The sequence below is a fragment of the Barbus barbus genome, assembly GCF_936440315.1.
Source record: "Barbus barbus genome assembly, chromosome: 31".
Lineage (NCBI taxonomy): Eukaryota > Metazoa > Chordata > Actinopteri > Cypriniformes > Cyprinidae > Barbus > Barbus barbus.
In genome coordinates this window covers 21,681,387-21,705,234 of record NC_136759.1, presented here as the reverse complement: position 1 = coordinate 21,705,234, position 23,848 = coordinate 21,681,387, and the positions used below count along the sequence as shown (strand labels likewise).

Below are 23,848 nucleotides of genomic sequence, written 5' to 3'. Positions count from 1 at the left end.
CGTAATTGTGCGAAAATTACGCTTTATTAATCGAAACTCTGTAAATTTGTGTGAAAAGGAATAAAAGGCGTCAGAGTTTTACTGCCTCTAGTGTTCATTTCTTTTGGAAACTGCAGTAATTTGTACTTATTGGTACATATTTCGCATCTCACTAAAAAGTGCGCCCAGGTACGTTTATGCCATGAGACCAGTTAGTGTTTTTTGTGTGTGTGTCATGGATGCACAGACTTTAATCCTTTAGTTTATCTGTATGTCTGTGTGCCAAACTTTGGTCAGGGTTGATTTTTAGTTATGCTGTGGTGTATGTCCATCTTTAAAAGTGTTTAAGTCGGACAAAATGGATTATTATACAAGTCTGACTCTTTTGCCAAGGCAGTTGGGTGCTGTTCACTTGCAGTTGTCTGCTTTTTGCTTAATAGTTGTAAAATCTGAATTATTTTTTTGCTGGGAATACTATTGTAGCCATCACTCCCATAATACGCTGTATTCACATGAGCAGAAATTTCAGTCACTGCTGTTCTCATAGAGCATGTGACAGCCTGAGGGCATATGAAAGGATTGAGCCACCAGTCCTTCTCATTGCACAGCAGTGTCTTTATTACTTCAGTGGGGTTAGAACGAGGCCATTGGGTTAAATCACCTTGCTTGCATCAATTGCCTTATGGGACTGATCCATAAAGCAACCCATAAAAAAGCACAGCAGCCCAGTAGCCTCAGGGGTCTGTACTGGTTTAAGCTCTTTTCAGCAAAGATTGTCCCCTTCTGATGTTAAAGGAGTTCAAATAAGCCTTTCCTGTTTCTGTGTACTCTCCCATCTGTGCACCTTCTCTTTCTCAGTATGTTGGACGGCAAGGCCGGAAATGTTCACTCAGCCTTTTAAAATCTCCTCACCTAACAAGTGGAATGTTTTAAATTCCACTGTCACCTAGTTCCTTTCTAATGCCCCCTTTAACTTTGAACCAGCAACTGGCAAGTGAATGGTTGCATGGTGGAGATACCAGGGGACTGATTTCATTGTGAAGTTTTCCACCACTTGCAAATACTTTTTGCGTAGATTTAACATTTAACCAAACATTGCATTTATTCACACTGTAACATGAGTATCCTGTCATGTCTGAAGTTGCAAATGGGTGGAGTAGCAGTTATAAACATGATGTAGCTGGTTTTCTTTGTGCACCTTGGTCTGGGTTGCTGTGTGACCTGCATTGCAGGGTGAACGCATTACTTTCGCATAACATTGCCATCCCAGTAATACTCCCTGTGAACTGTAATTGGAGCACAGATTCTTTACCGAGATCTTGGAGAGGGGAGGGAGGTAATTATGTAAACGTCTATTGAGAGGAGCCAGTGGGGATTTAGGTGAAATCTGAAAATAAGAAAAGGAGTAGAGCAGCGGGAAATGTAAGAAGCAAAAAGAGAGAGAGAGAGATAGAAAAAGGGAGGCAAATGTGACATGGTTCCTGAATGTGTGAAAAGCAGAGCTTTGACCTGCGGATATACCAGGAAGCCGGCTTGCCTTCTAGCTATAGAGCAGACAGGCTCTGGCCTAATAAGCGTCATAGCTTTTTCTCTTGTCTGACAGTACTGCAGACACACTAGCCAATGAGCCGTGATGCCCTGCTGCAGAGCATTATGGGAAGGCAGGAGGTAGGGAGGAAGGTCTGAGCAGTGTATCCTCCTGCAGAACTCTAAACGCAAAAGTCAAGCCCAATGTACCTTAGTATAAACTGTCAAATTGCTGTAATAATTTGAATGATTTGACTGCCTTTAGGGTGGTCTGATGCACAGTATTTGGACTCTGATATGACACTTAAAAAATATGAATTTCATTGCATAAGATGCCAAATATAAAACCAAGTGTCTACAAATGATATTAAACCTTGTCTTAGAATTTTATTAATTTTTTTAATCAACTGATATGAAGGTGATTTCAGTGGATTTATGCATTTAGCTGCCTGAAGAATCACTGCATTTATGTTCCGGTAACATTAGACATGTTAAAATACATTTAATTTTAATATTATAATTATTATCAAAACCTGTTGATGTATTTTATATTAAACTTGTTGAGATATTGTACGTGCTTAATTGTGACTCAAACTTGGCTATTGTTATTGTACCAGCAAATAACGTCTTTGTCTCCTGTCTAACAGAAAACGCGGTCAAAGGCTCGTCAGTCATCATCGTCCAAACCTCTGGAAAGTAACTACTTCGGTGTTCCCTTGGCCAACGTTGTCACGCCAGATCGGCCCATTCCACTCTTCATCGATAAGTGTATCCGTTACATTGAGGCTACAGGTAAGCAGCACATAGCCAAAATTCAGATTTTGTATTGTTACTTTGGAGTGAGGTATTGAACTCAATTATTTAAAATGCATTTAAAACACACGCCAGCAACTGACACTTGAGGCTGAAGTTCAAATCCTGCTCAGATCTGTGTCGAACTTAAGTTGGTTTACTAATTGTATCTGAAGTTCTGAAGTTACAAATCCCTCTAAAACCAGCAAACCCAACCAACCTGGCCAAGTTGGGAGACCAGCAAACTACTTTAGGCTGGTTTAAGATGTTTTGTCAACAGTGTATATACCGTACCTAACCTATATGATAATTTTAGCATTTTAAATGATCCCACAGAGCACAGCATGCAAATAAAAGCCTCTCATATTCAGCAGTATGATAATACAATGCATGAATGCAGGTATGTGCACTTGTTACGTGTGTATCTACGCAGCTGTGATTTGATTTGGCTCGGTAGCATTAGCGCCATTAGCTTCCAGGGATTAAGCTCATCAACTGAGAGAAAGTGCATTTGCTCCGGCTTAGGTTTTCTGTTATGCTGAGTGTTGGAGAACACATCAGTATTCCCTGTGGGATGCATCTGTCCATCTGTAGTTTAGATGAAGTCAACCCTGTGCAACCTACTGTATAATGAGCCCCTATTAGTCAAATGTTGGCATGTTCACGGATGCAGATCTCATAATTACGTTGCTTTGTGTGCTTCTGGGTTATCACTCAAGTGATTTGACTGGATCCTCACTACTGGATTACAATTACACACATAAGTATAAAAGAAAACATGAAATTGGTACAATACATTATTACATACATAGTGTATTCATGTCAAATCCCTAAGAGAACGCTCAACCCCACCCTTTGGATTGAATGTGTGAACCACTGGGGGGCAGAGTAGAGTCAATGGCGTCATTAATAGTTTTCTTAATTCAGCTCCTGATCTTTGTCCCTTGTTTCCATTTCCTCTCCCCCCTGCCCTTCTCCCACCTTTTTTATGTTTCGTTGTGTATGTGTGTAAGCTGCCAAACCCCTTGTGGTAATCTTCTGCTTGATAACTCCCTCATTGAGATCGATACCACATAGCAGAAATGGTGAACAATCTTTCGGGCTCAGCTCTTTTTTTTGTGCTCTGTGGGTGGAACTGGATTCTACAACAGCCTACAGCATGATTTGCTGATAGCAGCGTGAACACTAGAGGATACACATTCACTCGCTCGCTCACTCAAAGTGCCTTACCCATCAAAACAATACAACCTTATCAGAATTACACCGAATTGCTTTTACAAAGGCTTTTGTAGAAAAATGTCAGTTTGACATGTCAAGCAAGTCCCGCTAACAACTGTAGCTAAGATGTGCTTAGTCATAGCGGCTTAGTATTGTACATATGGCAACACTGTGTATCTCAAGGTCTCATAAAAGCTAAATTTACGTCTAGCTGTGTAAATTAGGGATTGGTCACTGTGGTCATATGAAAACTGCTAGTCGGTTTATAAGGTCAGCTATTGAGATTTAGTTTAAATAGGGTTTTTTTCTTAGTTTTATAGCTCTTTTATAGGTGAAATCAAAATAAAATCAGGGCTCGCAAAATCACTAGCCCGATGTCCCGGGGCTATTGTGTTTTCCAGTCGGGCTACCAAAATGTATCACAGCCCTGCCCGACGGGCTACCTTAAATACAGGGCTCCCACGCAGTGTTCCCTCTTAGATGAGCGCGCGCGACCAAGGAATAGTTTGTTTTGATAATATATTATGTTAGGGCTATATTATAAACCTGATAAATAATTGACCTTGTTTTTGAGTCTTTGACTTTGAGTCTCTTGCTCATCATATATATATATATATATATATATATATATATATATATATATATATATATATATATATATATATATATATAGCACATTAAAGTTCAAAGTTACACACGTTTTTGTGTGCATGCTGTACAGGTCTGGTATAAAGAATGCTTTTGCTCAGGTGCCCGAAATGTCCACCCAATAGAGAAAAGTTTTGCTCAGCAAGAAAAACAATTAGAGGGAACATTGCTCCCACGGGTCCTTATATTTGATACAACTAAACTGAAGAGTTTTTAAGCCCTTAGACAGTTTTAAATACGTTAAATAGTATAAGAATTTTTTTTTCAAATTGCCTTGAATAGATTTTTAAGAATTCTGCAAATACCTTGTAAATAGTAAAATAAAACTCTTTCCTTGATATTCGTTGATATTTGTGTATTGAAAATGTTTTTGATTGACATTTATGGTCTTTATTTTATTTGGGCTAGTTAAATTAATTTTCGGGCTACCAAAATCTGAAGAGTACCTGCCCGAAGGGCTACCAGGGATTTAGAAATTTTTCGAGCCCTGAAAATAAGTAAAATATTAAATAAGCAAGACAGGGTATGTGCATATGTGTTATGTAAATGACATTTGAAGTCTACTGAGCTTTTTGTGGAGGTCTACAAGTGCAGATTCCTCGGGAGCCTGGACTTGTCTAATACATGCCTAATTATGCAAGGCTTACTTAAGACCGACTAGGCCTAGTTGTTTTCAAAGTACTCTACCATTCAAATGTTTGGAGTCGATGTGCTTAAATGGTTATGCTGATCAAGGCTGCATTTATTTGTGCAAAAATTCAAAATAACTGTTTTCTATTGTAATATATTTTAATATGTAATTTATTTCTGTGATGCAAAGTTGAATTTTCAGCATCTAATATGCTGATTTGCTGCTTAATAATCATTTTTTCTTATGATAAATGTTTAAAAAATATGCTTTTTCATATTTTTGTGGAAACCGCAATAAATATTTTTCAAGATTAGGCTATTTGATGAATAGAAAGTTCAAGGGAACTGCATTTGTTTGAAAAATAACCCTTTTCTTACATTTCAAATGTTTTTACTTTCACTTCCTTTCAATTTATTGTGTCCTTGCTAAGTAAAACTATAACTTTCTTTAAAAAAAAAAAAAAGTATTGACCCAAAACCTTCGGATGGCAGAGTACAGTATGTAGCACATATCTGGTCTAAATTACTTAATTCATGAAATAATTTAATACAAAAACAATCAAAACATTCAGTCATTCTTTATTCACCCGACATATCTATACTCGTATGAAACTTTTGTGGTATTTTGTGAATGCTTCGGGCCCAATTCATTGTCGAGTGACCATCACATTAATCCAAATGACTTCTTTTAAAGACCAAAGTTTTGTTGCTGGGTGACAAATTCAGTTTATGAGCAAACTAGTCAAGTTTAGCTTGTATATTTCTTGAGAAGGGTTCATGTCATTTCTCCTATTGCTTTTTGTGTTTGATGGCGCTGAAATGAAAACGCATTCGCCGCCTGTTATGTAACCTCAGATTTATATACAGTAGTTTCTATAGGGATCCATTTCCGTCCCTTCCGTTATACCCTCTGTACCAAAAATACTTGCTTTCCCTTAGTGTTCCTCTCATTTCCCGTTCATTCTTCTAGGTAAACCTGTCTCTGATTTAACTTCTCTTTTCTCTTTGTCTTCTCTTACTCTCTATCTGTCAGTCCTTTTCTCACTGTAGCAATGGGATGGTGTGATAAATGAGCGTTGGATGTTTTAGGGCCGTTGGGGTCACCATCTCCTCATTATTCACTGCTTTTCATAGCAGCAGGACCTGTTCCAGAATCAGTCCAGTGCTACACAGTATGGGAACAGGAGATACAGTATATAGTCTCAGCCCACAGGCCGCCAACTGTAACCCATCAATCAGACCCTATTTTTAATATGATAATCAGATAATGAAATGGCTTTAGTAGAAACAGCTCTAGGAGGGAACGTGACAGCCTTTGGAGGAGGAGAAATGCTGAATTGGCTGATACTGGCCCCGGAGGATATGCTGAAGATGATGGCAGGAAGCGGCAGGGGTTTGTTTGGACATGTTGCAGGGTTATATGTGCATTAGGAGGGCTTTAAGCAAAAGGGTCATGGTGAGTTTCAGTTAGAGAAGCCCATGAGGCTCAAAGTGCTCTGTGTTATTTTGAAATGTCTTAACATGGCGTTCTCTTGATGCTGCTAATGGACTGGACGTTCATTTTGAAGGCCAATAGATTGAGAGTGATGGACATGAAATGACATGAGAGAAATTATATAATGAACTGGAAATATGGTGACTTCCTTGTATTGTCCTTGACTGTCCTTCAGAGGATGTTTCTCTTTCTCCCTCATGCATTCCTGTGGCTTCTGTTCTGTTTGAACGTTTTCTTTTGGAGTCTTTAGTTTCTGATTAAATTTGGTTGAAGCTATGAATGGATAGTCTTGAGTCCTTTTGTGTGATTTCTTAGTTGGAAAGCTCATCTGAATTAAGTTCATTAAGCTTCATTTGAAGAACTTGCTCATAAAATGGGCATCAAAACTATTTTGAAGTACATAGTAGGCTAGAGTGTTCTGGTCTGGTTTGCTTTAAAAATTAACAGGCCAAATAAAAAGCCCAATCAGGGCTTGACAATAAGGTTGATCATCTGGCCTGGGAACAGAGTGTGAGTTTCTGACCAGTTGATGAAACTGTGACTTTCCCTTAAAAGTTTATTAATACATTGTCACTAAATGTAACGTTGATCTTTAGCATGTTTCATGCTCTGTGAACTGTTGGTTTTCTGTTATGTTAAGCATAGTTCTGTGAATTCTGTTGATTTTTAAATTTGACCAGTGCTACGCTACCTAACAGAGACTTGGAAACATTAATTAGAAATTATAAGGTAATCAGTAATGTTTACATTACCAATATGTTCTATTTTCTCAAAAAAAAAAATTATGAATTTGTGGTGTTTATGATTGCCTTCCATCCATCCATGCACACTTACTTATTTATTCACTTCAGTTAATTTAATTATTATTTACGTAACTTAGTTATTAATTTACATATCTATAGTTATATCTTATAGTCTCCTCTACCACCACTAGTGTGCAGCATCCACTTGGATGATGCGACGGCAGCCACACTACAACGGCGCCAGTGCACTCACCACACACCAGCTACAGGTGGAGAGGAGAGAGTGATAGAGCCAATCAAGTGGATGGGGATTATTAGGAGGCCATGATAGATAAGGGCCAGTGGAGGGAATTTGGCCAGGACACCGGGGTTACACCCCTACTCTTTACGAGAAGTGCCATGGGATTTTTAATGACCACAGAGTGTCAGAACCTCGGTTTAACGTCTCATCTGAAAGACGGTGCTTTTTGACAGTATAGTGTCCCCGTCACTACACTGGGGCGTTAGGACCCACACAGACCACAGGGTAAGCACCCCCTGCTGGCCTCACTAACACCTCTTCCAACAGCAACCTAGTTTTCACCGGAGGTCTCCCATCCAGGTACTGACCAGGCTCAACCCTGCTTAGCTTCAGTGGGCAAACGGTCTTGGGCTGCAGGGTGATATGGCTATGGCTATTTCTCAGACATCAAAAGTAGAGTTTTATGATCAGTGCAAATCTATAACGCAATATGAAACTTGATCTTTCAGAAGTTTTACAGTCCTTTTCGCACCTTTTTTTTCTTTTTTCCCTCATGTTCTTACACTCCACCACAAACACACCCTTCCTCTCTACACACATTTCCCTTCCTGCAGCTACACAGAAAAGCTTTTATGGATAATTGATCAGGAGAGGTGAGGCAATCAATGCGGTCTGCCTTGGCAATGCGCCGACGCCTCTCGCTCTGTCTTCCTCTTTATCGATGTACTCGTTTTCTCTCTGCTTGGGTGAGATGGGCCAAGCCGAGCTGTTCTCTGGCTCTTGTCTCCGTCTGCATCTGCGGGGCACAAGACGCAAGCTGCTCTCTGCCTGTGGCAGCCCTCATTCTTCATGTACGACTGATAAGTCAAACAGATCTGACAGTCGGAGTGTGGTCGCACAATTAGCAACCTCAGATATAAATTAAATATGTGTAATGCGTTGTACATTCTCTGAGCTGGTGATAACACCATTGTTGGCTCTTATCAAACTCTGAGACTGTGTAAAAGGAATGGAGTGCAAAACTCATTAATTAATGTCAACTCTCTCTCTCTCTCACACACACAGGGTTGAGCACAGAGGGGATCTACAGGGTGAGTGGAAATAAGGCCGAGATGGAAAGCATGCAGCGGCAGTTTGACCAGGGTGAGTCACATGACCTGTCTGCCTTTCTCTTTCTTTTGATCTCTCTTTTCAGATTCTGTTTAGTGTGCTTTATTGGCATGGCAGATACATATAAATAGAACAAAATGTAGTGCAGCTAAGTAACATGCAGTAGTATTCGATTTAAAAAGAAACAGTGGAGTAGAACATAAGTTGAAATAGCAAGGAAAGAAATTAGTAAGGGTAAATTTAAATGATTCAGTGTTGGGAATGTTTCAAGTCAGGCAGACACAAATAATGCGTTTAAATGCTAATCGGCCTCAGAAAACAAAATCACATTTTACCCATGTTGCATCTTGCAGTGTGAATTAAATGTAATAAGTCGAAACGCCACAAAATAATCCCATTGTCTTTGTTAGATGCACAGATTTACGTGCAAACATGCTAATGGAGTCCAGTTTGTGAACAAATGAGCAGATTGTTTTAATGAATCACACAAAAATGTTGTCGGTTTGAATCGGTTCGAAGCTCTGATGCCGAAGCTACCATGGCAGTTTTGAAATGAGTATGAATTATTTGTAGCATAATGTGATTATCATGAAATGAAATATTGACGTTAATACTACACATAATACACAGTATACTGTAAATAATCCAGTGGCAGTAACTGTTGACACTATGGTTGATTCTGGTTGTAATCTGGTTGACACTCCAACATAGTAGGTGGCAGTGTTGCACTTTAACACTTTGACATCCATCAGAAAATGGAAAAATGAAGACGATGACTAGTGTGTAGCTAGTTCTGCAGCACTAAATCATGTCAGATGAGACGACAGATGAAAACGAGACACTCTACCTTCAGCCAAAAAAGTTTGTTTGCCAGTGTAGGAGTTATTTTGGATCCTGTAAAAAAAAAAAAAATACTGTGTTAGCTGTGCCATTTCAAAAGTCCTTTTTGTACACTTTTGTGTAGTTATGGTTATAAACTCTCTTTCCACTTCCCTACACTTGTGTTTAAGTCATGTAGTGAAAATCTGATATCATGACAGCCCTATTATGAAACTGTCAAAGTCAAATCAAACCCTGACTGCTGTCCCCAGTCTCTCTCACTTTTCTTCCTGTCCACTATACACTATAATAATCTTATAAAGGCAAAAAAATCTAAAAGTAAATGCTAGATGCTGAAGTTTGCAATATCAAGATGAAAATGTAATGGTATTGTCCCAGTACTAGCATACTGTCTCACTCAAGTATGTACTTTTGCCATCACCACAGAAAGTAGTAACTTTTAGACTATTTGATTAGAATTCAGAAATCTGAAAAGTAAGGGCGTTTTGTTTTATTCTTGTCAAATTTGTGGTGTTGATGTATACCTTTGTCATAAAACAATAGGAACCATAGGAACTTTACCCATGAACTAGGGACTAGTTCCCTAGGCTAGTACTCGGTGTGTTTCCACCACTGGAACCAGGATCTAAATAAAGTTCTGGGTACAAATTTGCCCCTCAGAAAGTCCCTGCTCACGAGGTAGTACTTTTTCAAAGGTCCGGAACATTTGGGGAAGGATTTGGGCACTGAATATGCTGATTGGTTGAGTTCACGCAGCATTGAATTTAACAATAAGCATATTTCCCTACTATAGTAGGTGAAAACAGCATGTGGTATGTCCACATTCACAATATTCATAAAACAGTAGGTGCTACCAGATGACCTACTAGTTCTGCTGATGTTCCAAAGTATGCATCTGATGGGACTTTACTATCATTATGACATGGGAGAGGAGTTGTGACTAATAGTAAAATGACGCAACTGATGCTGGTAGGTTATGTGACCATGACAACGTAGTGAATGTAGTACATCCAGATTTCAATACCACACACATTCATACAATATAGAACATACTTTTTGACAGTTGCAAAGTATCTTCATCAAATGTAGTACCTAACTAGACAGTCTGCAATTTCACCTAATAACTCTTGTTCAGCAATATCTTTTGTTGCATTTCAGGTAAGACTCTTGTTTGCAACCAAACTATACATGTAATTTGATGCAGAGACCAAAATTAGACATCTTGTCTTTGACCCATGTACAATTTACACTATATTCTGAAGAAAACATAAAACATTTTAATACCATGGTGCTGTTTCAAAAGTACGACTTAAGAAGCTTGTAAAGCTAAGAACATTACTAAAGTATAACAAGAGCAATGACTCCCACCTTCTCTCTCTCTGCTTGTCTGGCCTCCATGAACTTCCATGCTCTCACATTACCCTGCTGTTGTAACAGCATAATCTAAAGACATCTCATGGATATCATAGTACATACAGAACTCTGTTACTCATATTTGCCTTGGGGAAAAGTTTGAGTGGGCCAGTCACAGCAGACCCTGCTGACCTCGCTGCTTTCAAAGAAATGGCTGCTATTCCTCGGTGCATGGATCACATTTCTGTCAACGAGCACATTGTAGAGCAGATAAGCTCAATTAACCGGGACTGATGCACAGCTATTGATCCGGCCCACCGAGGGCCATTATGAAAGCATAATGTAAGAGTGCATAGAATATGCTTGTATTATGTGCATAATTGATTGTTACTTATTTTCGATTGCTTATTTTTAAAGGTGGTAAGACGTGTCTATATAGTAAATTTATATATATTTATATTTATTTATTTATTTGTTTATTTATATTATATATAACTTTATATATACATATAGCACATATACAGTATCCCACAGAAGTGAGTACACCCCTCACATTTTTGTAAATATTTTATATCTTTTCATGTGACAACACTGAAGAAATTACACTTTGCTACAATGCAAAGTAATGAGTGTACAGCTTGTATAACTGTAAATTTGCTGTACCCTCCAGCAAATAACTCAACACACAGCCATTAATGTCTAAACCGCTGGCCACAAAAGTGAGTACACCCCTAAGTGAAAATGTCCAAATTGGGCGCAATTGGCCATTTTCTCTCCCCGGTGTCGTGAGACTCGTTAGTGTTATTGACACTTTATTTTCCTTTTTTTGATATTGTGCAGTGCTTTGACACAATTTGCATTGTAAAAAGCGCTATATAAGTAAGGTGACTTGACTTGACTTGACTTGTTACAATGTATCAGGTGTGAATGGGGAGCAGGTGTGTTAAATTTGATGTTATCACTCTCACTTTCTCATACTGGTCACTGGAAGTTCAACATGGCACCTCATGGCAAAGAACTCTCTGAGCATCTGAAAAAAAGATTTGTTGCTCTACATAAAGATAGCGTAGGCTATAAGAAGATTGCCAAGACCCTGAAACTGAGCTGCAGCATGGTGGCCAAGACCATACAGCGGTTTCACAGGACAGGTTCCACTCAGAACAAGCCTCGCCATGGTCAACCAAAGAAGTTGAGTGCGCATGCTCAGCGTCAAATCCAGAGGTTGTGTTTGGCAAATAGACTTATGAGTGCTGCCAGCATTGCTGCAGAGGATGAAGGGGTGGGGGGATCAGCCTGTCGGTGCTCAGACCATACGCCGCACACTGCATCAAATTGGTCTGCATGGCTGTCGTCCCAGAAGGAAGCCTCTTCTAAAGATGATGCACAAGAAAGCCCGCAAACAGTTTGCTGAAGACAAGCAGACTAAGGACATGGATTACTGGAACCATGTCCTGCGGTCTGAAGAGACCAAGATAAACTTATTTGGTTCAGATGGTGTCAAGCGTGTGTGGCGGCAACCTGGTGAGGAGTACAAAGACAAGTGTGTCTTGCCTACAGTCAGGCATGGTGGTGGGAGTGTCATGGTCTGGGGCTGCATGAGTGCTGCCGGCACTGGGGAGCTACAGTTCATTGAGGCAACCATGAATGCTAACATTGTACTGTGACATACTGAAGCAGAGCATGATCTGCAGGGCCGTATTCCAACATGATAACGACCCCAAACACACCTTCAAGACGACCACTGCCTTGCTAAAGAAGCTGAGGGTAAAGGTGATGGACTGGCTAAGCATGTCTCCAGGCCTAAACCCTATTGAGCATCTGTGGGGCATCCTCAAATGGGTGGAGGAGCGCAAGGTCTCTAACATCCACCAGCTCTGTGATGTCGTCATGGAGGAGTGGAAGAGGACTCCAGTGGCAACCTGTGAAACTCTGGTGAACTCCATGCCCAAGAGGGTTAAGGCAGTGCTGGAAAATAATGGTGGCCACGCAAAATATTGACACTTTGGGCCAAATTTGGACATTTTCACTTAGGGGTGTACTGACTTTTGTGGCCAGCGGTTTAGACATTAATGGCTGTGTGTTGAGTTATTTTAAGGGGACAGCAAATGTACACTGTTATACAAGCTGTACACTTACTACTTTACATTGTAGCAAAGTTTCATTTATTTAGTGTTGTCACATGAAAAGATATAATAAAATATTTACAAAAATGTGAAGGGTGTACTCACTTCTGTGAGAGATTGTATTCATACAACTTTATAACTTTTTTACACTACCAGTCAAAAGCTTTGAACAGTAAAACTTGTAATTTTTTGTTAAAAGAATTATGTTCTGTTCACCAAGCCTACATTAGTTTGATCCAAAATACAGCAAAAGTAGTAATATTGTGAAATATTTTTACGGTTTAAAATATCTGCTTTCTGTTTGAATATATTTTAAAATGTAACTTATTCCTGTGATCAAAGATAAATTTTCAGCATCATTACTCCAGTCTTCGGTGTCACGTTTTATCATTATTTTTATTATTATCAATATTTAATATAGTTAAGTACATTTTTTTGGATTATTTGATGAATAGAAAGATCCAAAGATTATGATTTTAAATATATACACATATGCATGTATATATATGTGTGTGTGTGTATATATATATATGTATATATATATATATGTGTATAGATGTACAGTCAGGTCCATAAATATTGGGACATCGACACAACTCTAACATTTTTGGCTCTATACACCACCACAATTGATTTCAAATGAAACGAACAAGGTGTGCTTTAATTTGAGGGTATTTACATCCAAATCAGGTGAACGGTGTAGGAATTACAACAGTTTGCATATGTGCCTCCCACTTGTTAAGGGACCAAAAGTAATGGGACAGAATAATAATCATAAATCAAACTTTCACTTTTTAATACTTGGTTGCAAATCCTTTGCAGTCAATTACAGCCTGAAGTCTGGAACGCATATACATCACCAGACGCTGGGTTTCATCCCTGGTGATGCTCTGCCAGGCCTCTACTGCAACCGTCTTCAGTTCCTGCTTGTTCTTGGGGCATTTTCCCTTCAGTTTTGTCTTCAGCAAGTGAAATGCATGCTCAATCGGATTCAGGTCAGGTGATTGACTTGGCCATTGCATAACAGTCCACTTCTTTCCCTTCAAAAACTCTTTGGTTGCTTTTGCAGTATGCTTTGGGTCATTGTCCATCTGCACTGTGAAGCGCCGTCCAGTGAGTTCTGAAGCATTTGGCTGAATATGAGCAGATAATATTGCCCGAAACGCTTCAGAATTCATCCTGCTGCTTTTGTCAGCAGTCACATCATCAATAAATACAAGAGAACCAGTTCCACTGGCAGCCATACATGCCCACGCCATGACACTACCACCACCATGCTTCACTGATGAGGTGGTATGCTTAGGATCATGAGCAGTTCCTTTCCTTCTCCATACTCTTCTCTTCCCGTCACTCTGGTACAAGTTGATCTTGGTCTCATCTGTCCATAGGATGTTGTTCCAGAACTGTGAAGGCTTTTTTAGATGTTGTTTGGCAAACTCTAATCTGGCCTTCCTGTTTTTGAGGCTCACCAATGGTTTACATCTTGTGGTGAACCCTCTGTATTCACTCTGGTGAAGTCTTCTCTTGATTGTTGACACACATACACCTACCTCCTGGAGAGTGTTCTTGATCTGGTCAACTGTTGTGAAGGGTGTTTTCTTCACCAGGGAAAGAATTCTTCGGTCATCCACCACAGTTGTTTTCCTTGGTCTTCCGGGTCTTTTGGTGTTGCTGAGCTCACCGGTGCGTTCCTTCTTTTTAAGAATGTTCCAAACAGTTGTTTTGGCCACGCCTAATGTTTTTGCTATCTCTCTGATGGGTTTGTTTTGTTTTTTCAGCCTAATGATGGCTTGCTTCACTGATAGTGACAGCTCTTTGGATCTCATCTTGACAGTTGACCGCAACAGATTCCAAATGCAAATAGCACACTTGAAATGAACTCTGGACATTTTATCTGCTCATTGTAATTGGGATAATGAGGGAATAACACACACCTGGCCATGGAACAGCTGAGAAGCCAATTGTCCCATTACTTTTGGTCCCTTAACAAGTGGGAGGCACATATGCAAACTGTTGTAATTGCTACACCGTTCACCTGATTTGGATGTAAATACCCTCAAATTAAAGCTGACAGTATGCTGTTAAAGCACATCTTGTTCGTTTCATTTGAAATCCATTGTGGTGGTGTATAGAGCCAAAAATGTTAGAATTGTGTCGATGTCCCAATATTTATGGACCTGACTGACTGTGTGTGTGTGTGTGTGTATATATATACACACATAGAAAGAAGTCTCGTATGCTCACCAAGGCTAAAAAAAAAAAAGTATATATATACTTTTTTTTTTTTTTTAGCCTTGGTGAGCATACGAGACTTCTTTCTTGGTGAGCATAAGAGCCTTGGTGAGCATAAGAGACTTCTTTCAAAAACACATTTACTGTCGCAAAACATTTCAGTGATAGCGTATTTCAAATTTGACCAATTTAACACATTTGAACCTTTTTTTCATCCAGAACAAAATATAATATTCATAAATAAAAATGCATTTATATACATGTTACAAATATTATGCAATATAAAAGTAATTAATATAATATAATAATATTTATAAATATTTGCGTAAATATTAATGTTTTATTATTTAATAGACACTAAAATCCTCAAACCTCGAATTTTCATTTCATTAAGCTCTCTAAAGAAACTGTGTGCTGTGGAAGCGTATTTGTGTGTGTGCATCACCACAGGCTGTCCTGTTTGTGTGTTTGCGCCGGAAGAGAAGGTCAGTTAATTACCAGCAGATTGGTTTGGGTAATGAACCGCGAGCACACACGCTCCACTGATCTGGTCGGCTTCGGATCGGCATGAGCTAATAGAAGGCGAAGGCTCGTGTCTGATCGATCAGAACCCCGCACAGCCAGGTGACAATACAATTACGGCGGAAATTACTGCGCAGGTATGTGCTCAGCAGCATCCCGGCCAACTCCAGAGAAATGTCAGACGATTCACAATCAGGTGCTACACAGCCGTTATCGATCTCTGATGAAATACAATCAGGACGGCTAGAGTAACTGATCTGGGGTCAACTGGATTTAACATGCTGGTCTGAAAGATTACAATTGTAATACGAATGTGGAGTGCTCGTCTGTGTTTGAATCTTTAGCGCAATCATATTGGCAGAAGTGGATATCAAAATTGTTTTGTGGTTTTAATCGGCGCTTGTTTTGTTTGCGGCTCGTAACCTCTCACCCCCTCCTGTGCACTCATTTCACACCTGCATGCTAAGCACACATTCTCCAATTGGATACACATTTCGCTGGATCAGCCGAGAGATTAGAGATTCATCCAGACAGCAAGAGTGGACAGGTTTCATTATAAGGGGCTTGTGCTTTCAGAAGGACCCCTTGTGTGAACAAAGAAGCTTGCAGTCAGGGATGTTCATATGATCCTGTGTCTCTGATTTTAAGAAACAGATTTTTTTACTGTTAAGGCTGATCAAATACCTCCTAGAAAAATGTGTCCCATTTATCTCAGTGCCATTTCCTTGGTACAAAATGTATTTCAGGGTCAGGGTGATTATGGTGCAGGTCACAGTGTTTCTTCAGTTATTGGCACTTTTGGCGCTGTGCAGTTGTTTTTTCTTTTTCTTTTTTTTTTTTTTTTTTTTTGAAGGTCTGAGACCAAAGATAAAACTAAATTTAAACACAAAATGTGTGTGAAAAGTAACAAAAATACTTTTCACGTGCCTTTTATGCATGGTAAAAATCGCTATAATGTGATCATACTGAAATCTGTTGGTTTTAATAAAAATTAACCCGCAGCACATGAAATTGCCTGAAGTTAAGGAAACAACCATTAGAAGGATAATGTATGCTTAACCAGTCGCACCCTAAAATGATTATGGTGCACTTCCCTTCTTTTTTTAGACTAATTTAACAACTTTAAATTGCAAATAGCTTGAGAAGCTGCAGTGACTCATGAACTTCTATTTAAAAGTCTAACCGAATTCTCTCTCTCTTTCTGTACATTATAGACCCTAACATTGACCTGATCGAGAAGGACATGTCTGTGAACACGGTGGCAGGAGCGATGAAGAGCTTCTTCTCAGAGCTGCCCGATCCTCTGGTACCATACAGCATGCAGACGGAGCTGGTGGAGGCCTTCAGTGAGTATCAACAAGAGAGTGAGCAGCCTCTCACTATCAACAAAAACACTGATAGAGGGAAGGTTTTCCACAGCCAGATGTTTACTCTAAGAAAGCAGCATGCTTGGTTGTAGTCCTCTGAGGTTAGTGCGCTCTGGAGAGCTTCTCTGCTGGACATCTTGTGTGTGGAGCTGGGAGAAAAAGAAAAACGAGGGATAAGCCAGCGAGTAGAAATGGATTGAGTTTCTGCAGTGCGTTTTCCTGTTGCGCTATTATAGACTTCTCTCCCCGTTCTTCAATACACACACTCTCTCTCTCTCAGTGTGAAGTTCAGCATTGTCTGCTCTGGGCATGGCTCCAAGCCAGCAACACACAAGCGATGAGACTTAAACCTAAGATTGCCGTTAGTCCTTCACTCCAGACTGTTTCTCAATAAACAAGCCCTCTCAAGTCCTGCCATGCTTTAAATAGTTTCACAAACAGCAGGCCTGATTCAGCAGAAAACTAAGTGTAACACCCAAACCTGCACTGGTGGAGTAAAGCACAAAAGAGGGGATTTGATTCGTTAAATGTATGATCCAATCATGTAACCCATTTTGCAGGTGTTAAAATGTTTGTATATAAATTTGGTATACCAGAATAAAATCTTAGTACTGTTCAAATGGCCATAGAAAATGTTCATTTGAGTCAGTTGCATATTTTTTAGCAAATTCAATTGATCAAATACCAACATAATCAGATACTAATTTGAGCTGTAAAAATTAGCCTTGTGTTTTCAAAATCAAAAATAGGTTTTCTGCTGATAATGTGAGGAGATCTTGCCCGTGCAAATTTTGACAATAATGCTATGAGTGTTTTACGTGGTTGTTTGGGCGTTGCTGTTCGGTTGCTAACGTGTTCAGAGTGGTGTTTGATGTGCGGGACAAGTTACGCGGTAAAGATTAAAGGAATAGTTCATCCAAATTAAATGTATTATTTAAACACCCTCATGTCATTCCAAACGTGTTTGAGTTTGTTTCTTCTGTGAATCACGACAGAAGATATTTGGAAAAATGTCAATGTTTGTTTTGTCCATACGATGCAAGTCAATGTAACCAAAACTATTTGGATACCAACATTCTTCAAAATATCTTCTTTCGTGTTCCCCAGAAGAAAGTAAGTGAGGTTTGGAACGACATGAGGGTCGTGGAAACTCCTTACCCTAAATATATGCAACCGCTTAATAATAATTAAAGTCACAACTACACTTTTAACCAAACACTATTTAATGCAAGAACATTACAGAAGCGCATTGAGAGTAAGAAGGAAGGGATAATGGAGCGAGAGGACAGACGGCAGGTCACCTGACTGCCGTGTCACTCTCCGCAGGTGGTGGGCGGGGCTTTGGTCTGGTCCGTCTGTTACTGGACGGCATGACAAGAGCCCAGCAGGCTTATTCTGTTTTAGTCTCTGAAAACACAGGAAGCACCTGCACTGCTTTAAGACCTTCTGAATAATCCTTTGCTTTGTTGATCTGCCATCTATTAGACGTCTCAATGGGATATTTAAATTAATGCATTTTCTGACTGGCAGTGGCGGTGGTGGTTTATTCATTAGATGATATTTGCATATTCGGTCTCAAAATAAACAATGTCTGGGTAGGTTTTAAATACACCGGCATCCTGATGTTTTGAGATCATCATTATTACTACTACTAATACTACAGGTCATGGTTTCATTCAAGTACCTAATCCTAAATATTAAGCCCAAAATATACTTAACCCTTGTGCACCCTTATGGACATTTTTGTCCATTTTAGTTTTTTTTTATTTATAATTTTGCATATGTTAATGCTAACTGCATAAATTTTGGCTCAGGTGTGTATTTTTATTGGAATTTTAATACTACACGCTCATTTCCTTTAATAAATCTATTTTACACTAGGTACAAAAAAGTGAAACACTGCACCGTTTGGACAAAAATGTCCCCATTGAAACCCATTAAAACTGCTATTTTTAATTGCAGTAACAGTTTAACACACACACACATCTGAATGTCTGAATGCATGTTATAAGCGAAGCCTGTGATTTTACTCGAATTTACTGACTTATCTCTCGGAGATGATGTTAAGGCTTTGCGTAACATTTATATATCATAAACTGAAGAGTGTTCCTTCCTTACTGCATGCTGCTATACATTTTGTCCATCTCCATCTAATCAGGAATTTTTACTTTAGAAATTACAGACATGGCCAATTCGCACGGGATTAAGATCAACCTCCGCAATTATTACAAATGACTAGAGGTCACTGGGTGATACTAATTCTTCAGAGTTATAACCGATAACTGTGCTCTTGAACTTGATGGTGAGTCAGTAGCAATGACCCAGAACACTCTAGAAACAAAGTAAATGCACTAAAAATCACCCTAGCTAGCAACCACATAGCAACAACCTGGCATTATAGTGGTTCTGCACGTTGTCCTTCGAGTTACTGCAGTAATTATGCATCTGGGGCCACAATGCATAATGCTGATGTCAGTGTGGGAGTGTGTGTAACGCTGACATCAGAGTGTGTGTGTGTGACTAGGGAGGAACACATCTGCCGTAGTGGTCACATGTTCTGACACAAGGCTCACAGCATTAAGAGCTGATGTAAGCCATTCTGACTCAACACAACCATCAAGCTTGCTGCACCCAGGGCGTGCGTGTGTCTGTGTGTGACTGCACACACTACACAATTATTTCTGTCCATGTACTGTTTGTGTGTGAGACACTGTGCTTCATTGAACAATCCCTCAGTCACCCCAGATGAGACTGATGGGAAGTGTAGTATGCGCGCACGTACACACACAAACCTTTTCACTGTTACTCCTCCCTAGAGTTGTTGTTTATTGATTTAGGTGGAGTGTGCTGCTTCCTTTGTGCATATTAGAACTCATTATTCCTGAATTACTTCCTCAAGCATCGCTTCCAGGCAATCTGAGGTCCCAAAGCCAAACATGGATAGTGTTTTAAGAAAGAGTCTCCACTCACTTTCATCTGGAGTACATCGATTGAATGTGCGTGCAGAACCTGAATCACTCTAAGTCTCAATTAGTTTTCAGCATTTTTCATAAATCTGGTGCAAAATTATGGAGAATTAGGAGTCTGTTTACTATTTTGTTGTTTTATTTAACTATTTAAAAAAAAACTGAATTACACTGTTTTAAACTGGTCTTTTTGAATTTAAATTATATATAAATTTGTATTTATTTTATTGAACTTATTCAAACTTAATATTTGAAATTAACAACTCATTCTTTCATTTTGAAAGTGTTTTCATTTTCATTCAAAGTGTCTCTTCTAGTACGCTATACAGAAGAGTGCATACATCTCTTTGAAAGTAATAATAAAATAACTGCACTGTTTTAATTTACATTTATATTTAAGTTTTCCACCCATTCCATTTACTTGTATTCCCAGTAAAAAGGGTCTAAATTGTTGCTTTCAAAATGTTAGAATTTAATGAAACTTAAGGAGTGGATAATTATGGTAACAGGGTTGAACATGTTATATATGTGGGACAGCTTAATATTGTGTTTTATTGTACATTTGTTAATCATTTAAAACATATCTATATATTGTAACTAGGGGTCTTGGGGTCTGTGCTTTTGTTGCTTTAAAGAGCTAATAGGACACCGTGACATTACAGAAACACACTGGTCTTGAAAGTCCTCAAGCATTGAAGCCATTGTCAAGACTGACTCCAGTGTGTGTGTGTGTGTCTTGTCGCCCTCTATCTATTTGTGTGTTGTGGGACAAGTGAACACCTGTGAAGCATAAAGAAAATAAATGTGTTTGTGTCTCATTCTGTGTTTCCTCTCTGCCCCCTGCAGAAATCAATGATCGAGAGCAGCGCCTCCACACCATGAAGGACATGCTCCGCTGGTTCCCTCGAGAGAACTATGAGGTCTTCAAATACGTCATCACTCACCTGAACAAGTGAGAATCAGAGCCATCCCTAGGGCAACACACGATCAAACTCGCTCGCACGAATGTTTTCCATTCTCACTGTTTCTCTCTTTCTCTCAGGGTGAGTCAAAACAACCGCCTGAACCTGATGACCAGCGAGAACTTGTCCATCTGTTTCTGGCCGACACTAATGCGGCCCGATTTCACCACCATGGACGCGCTGACAGCCACACGCACCTACCAGACAGTCATCGAGACCTTTATCCACCAGTGTGCTTTCTTCTTCTACAATCAGCCCTTGGCCGACACACCCAGCGGCTTGCCCGGACAGCCCGCCTCACCTACCACCACCACCTTGTCTTCTGCCTCCTCCATTCAAGGCTCCGCTTACTCCACCTGTTACACCCCATTGCAACCTGTAGCCCCGCCCTTCAGCCCCGCCCACCAATCCCCGCCCCATTCTCCACCCCCAACCCCTCAATCCCCAATCCAGAGCCTGCTGCCTTCGCTCCACCCCCATCACCCCCCTACGGAACAACACATGCTGTGAAGCTGTAGACGAGGAGGAGAACTTTGGGGGCACTGAAAGAGATTAATCGAATGGAAGAAACTTCCGAGGAGATTGCACGGCCGTGCCTGACTCATCACAAGCAGTAGAGGAATGAGAAAGAGGTCAAGAGTACATGAGCTACATCAACCACACTTCATCGCCCTCTTTCTGCATCATGCTACTCTATAAATCTCTCTGTTCTTGGCCCTATATGCTCCTCACATTTAGACAACTGCACGTGAAGTGTGGTAACCCCAAACCCAGATCTCTAATGGGTCCATCAGACGTAGATGTCGCACTCTTGCTGGTCCAGCGTTGTCTTCGTCAATTGGCGACCAGTGGGAGATTGGTCCTCATATTCGGGTGGCCACTGTATGCAACCTCCTAGAAATAAGGTTAAGCGGGCCAACAGGGTGGCCTATATATTCACCAGATTTTTGTTGTAACTTTCGACCACTTTTATAAATTACGAAAAAAAAATGCTTTTTCCCGATGCAACCATATTTCTCCCCCTTATTTAATCACTTGTCACAGCCTTTTAAAGAGAGACAAAAATCAAAAGACAAAACTAGAACTTGTGGAACTGGATCTAGTTTTGCTGGAAAAGATGTGTGGCACACAGCATTCTAGGATTTGAAGTCTTTTCTTCCCCTGTATCCCCTGTCACATGAGCCTCCAGAACATGCTGGAAGACTAATGCTTCTTTTATTGCAGAATGTCCTCACAACCACACAACCCTCAGTTTCCTGCTCCACGAGGATCTTTGTTCGGTGTCTGTTCATTTGGGAGCTGTATTATTATTATTCTTATTACATCTTTGCAGGAAGTTTCCTCATGTTAGATCTGTGGACTAGTTTTTGCGCACATGATTGGTGAACCAGTAAGTGATGAGTTCTAAGGGATGGGTTAGGTTGTGGTCCTCCCACGTTTTAGAGGAGAGGTATGCACTAAATCAAGAGTTACCTCACAGTTCTGGAAGGTAAAGGAAGTTTGCACTAGAGGAGATGCTGTGCTGTATTCGAAAGGCATTGAATCAGCGAGCTATGGAAGCCTGGAGGAGGATGAAGGTGAAGATAGTGGCATAGCTGTAATGGCATTCGGAACAGATAAAGTCTGCAATGTGTTTGAAAACAGCATGAATGTGAGCTTGCAGTTAGTGGCTTTTGTAAGGACTTACTACTTCAGAGTTGACCTCAGAAGGATGACATTGTTTATAAAATGCCAGACGTTAAAAAAACAGATTAGAAGAAAACCTGGGCATATAAACGGGAAAGTTAATGCGGTAGCTTGTGAGTAGACTTCCATTTGTGGGCTCTTGGAGCGCAACACTACCACCAAGTGGACAAAGCAGGTATTGCATGTTGAAACTCAGCTCTCATTCAGACTAGTTACATTTTTGTTTTTCTAGAAAATGCTGGATGCATTCACAATCACATGGTTGATTGCCAATTTAGCTTTCAAGTTTATATCAATATTCCCCAGCACTTACACTTCACAAGTTGCTCCAGATTAGATAATTTTCTGTGGCTTTTGTGTTTATTTGAACTCAGAGTCAGTTCGTTGTGAGCTGTGATTTTCAAGCAGGCGGATGCTGTGAAACTGTGAAACAATCGCATTTATGGAAAAAAATGAATGTATCCCATAGATTTCACTTCAGTTTTGTGCATATCTCTCCCTGTAATACATTAAGTGAACCACACCTGCCCCGTCCCTCTTTAACTTCAACCCACATCTACTCTGACTTCTGATTGGCTGTGATCAGCTGCAACTCTTTAACCGTTTTTTGCTTAAACACTACGTCTTTTGCCCGCAGAGAGCTGGAGTAATGGTATATTTTGGGAAATCGGGAGCTGTGTGGCCTATACGCCCCTGGTACTTTGTATGAATGCTGCATTCTCTGTGTATTTTCAATGTATTCTTTCAGAGCCGACTGTCCTTCGCAGCCAAAGACTGTGCAAAAAAAAAAAAAAAAAAGTAATAAAAAAGGGCAGGGGAAGACGACTAAAAGCGACAAGACAAACGTGTATTAAAAATGTGACATAGTTTCAGCAATCCTATTTGGCTGCATCACTTTTTTATTTTTTTGTTTAATTTTCTTTTTTCAACAATGGTGACAGATTGTCTGTTAAGTTAAAGGAGAAAGGAGCAAAACTATATTCAGAATGGTTGTTTATTTGTACGTTAGGGGGTCTGACACTTTGCCCTGTAGTCAGTGGTGATAGAAAAGGTGTTCTTTTTATGTTTTATTTTAATAATTAAAAAATGAGAAAGCATTTTTAACTTTTTTTTTTTTTTTTTTTTTTTTTTTGTGAATGGTGTAAAGACCACAATGATGTAGTGCATGATTCAAGACCAGGTCAGGGAGAGGGTCTGCCACTCTCAGTATTAAAAAATGAACAAAGAAAAAAATAGAATGGGAAAAAATACAGAAATAAATGAAGTTACATCAACAAAAATACATGTTATTATATGCCAAGAAGTTGGTAATTAGTCTCAATGGGAATGGTGTATAAACAGTAAGGCCTTCTGTGACCTGTATTATAGTTAATAAAATCAATCTTGTAAAATATGTCTCTTGTCTTTATTTTGT

The 23,848-nt window shown here is 39.7% G+C and overlaps 1 protein-coding gene across 1 annotated transcript in view; it reads left to right on the top strand.

Annotated features, from left to right (window-relative positions):
- The window catches only part of LOC306851012 (rho GTPase-activating protein 35-like), an 85,751-nt gene extending 62,537 nt beyond the window's left edge, over positions 1 to 23,214 (top strand). The window contains exons 3-7 of the mRNA XM_079387024.1: positions 2,154 to 2,298; positions 8,339 to 8,416; positions 16,668 to 16,799; positions 20,633 to 20,738; positions 20,829 to 23,214. Of these exons, the coding sequence (XP_079243150.1) occupies positions 2,154 to 2,298; positions 8,339 to 8,416; positions 16,668 to 16,799; positions 20,633 to 20,738; positions 20,829 to 21,258 (891 nt within the window). The 3' untranslated portion in view covers positions 21,259 to 23,214. The remainder of the gene's footprint in view (positions 1 to 2,153; positions 2,299 to 8,338; positions 8,417 to 16,667; positions 16,800 to 20,632; positions 20,739 to 20,828) is intronic.
- The last annotated feature ends 634 nt before the right edge of the window (positions 23,215 to 23,848 follow it).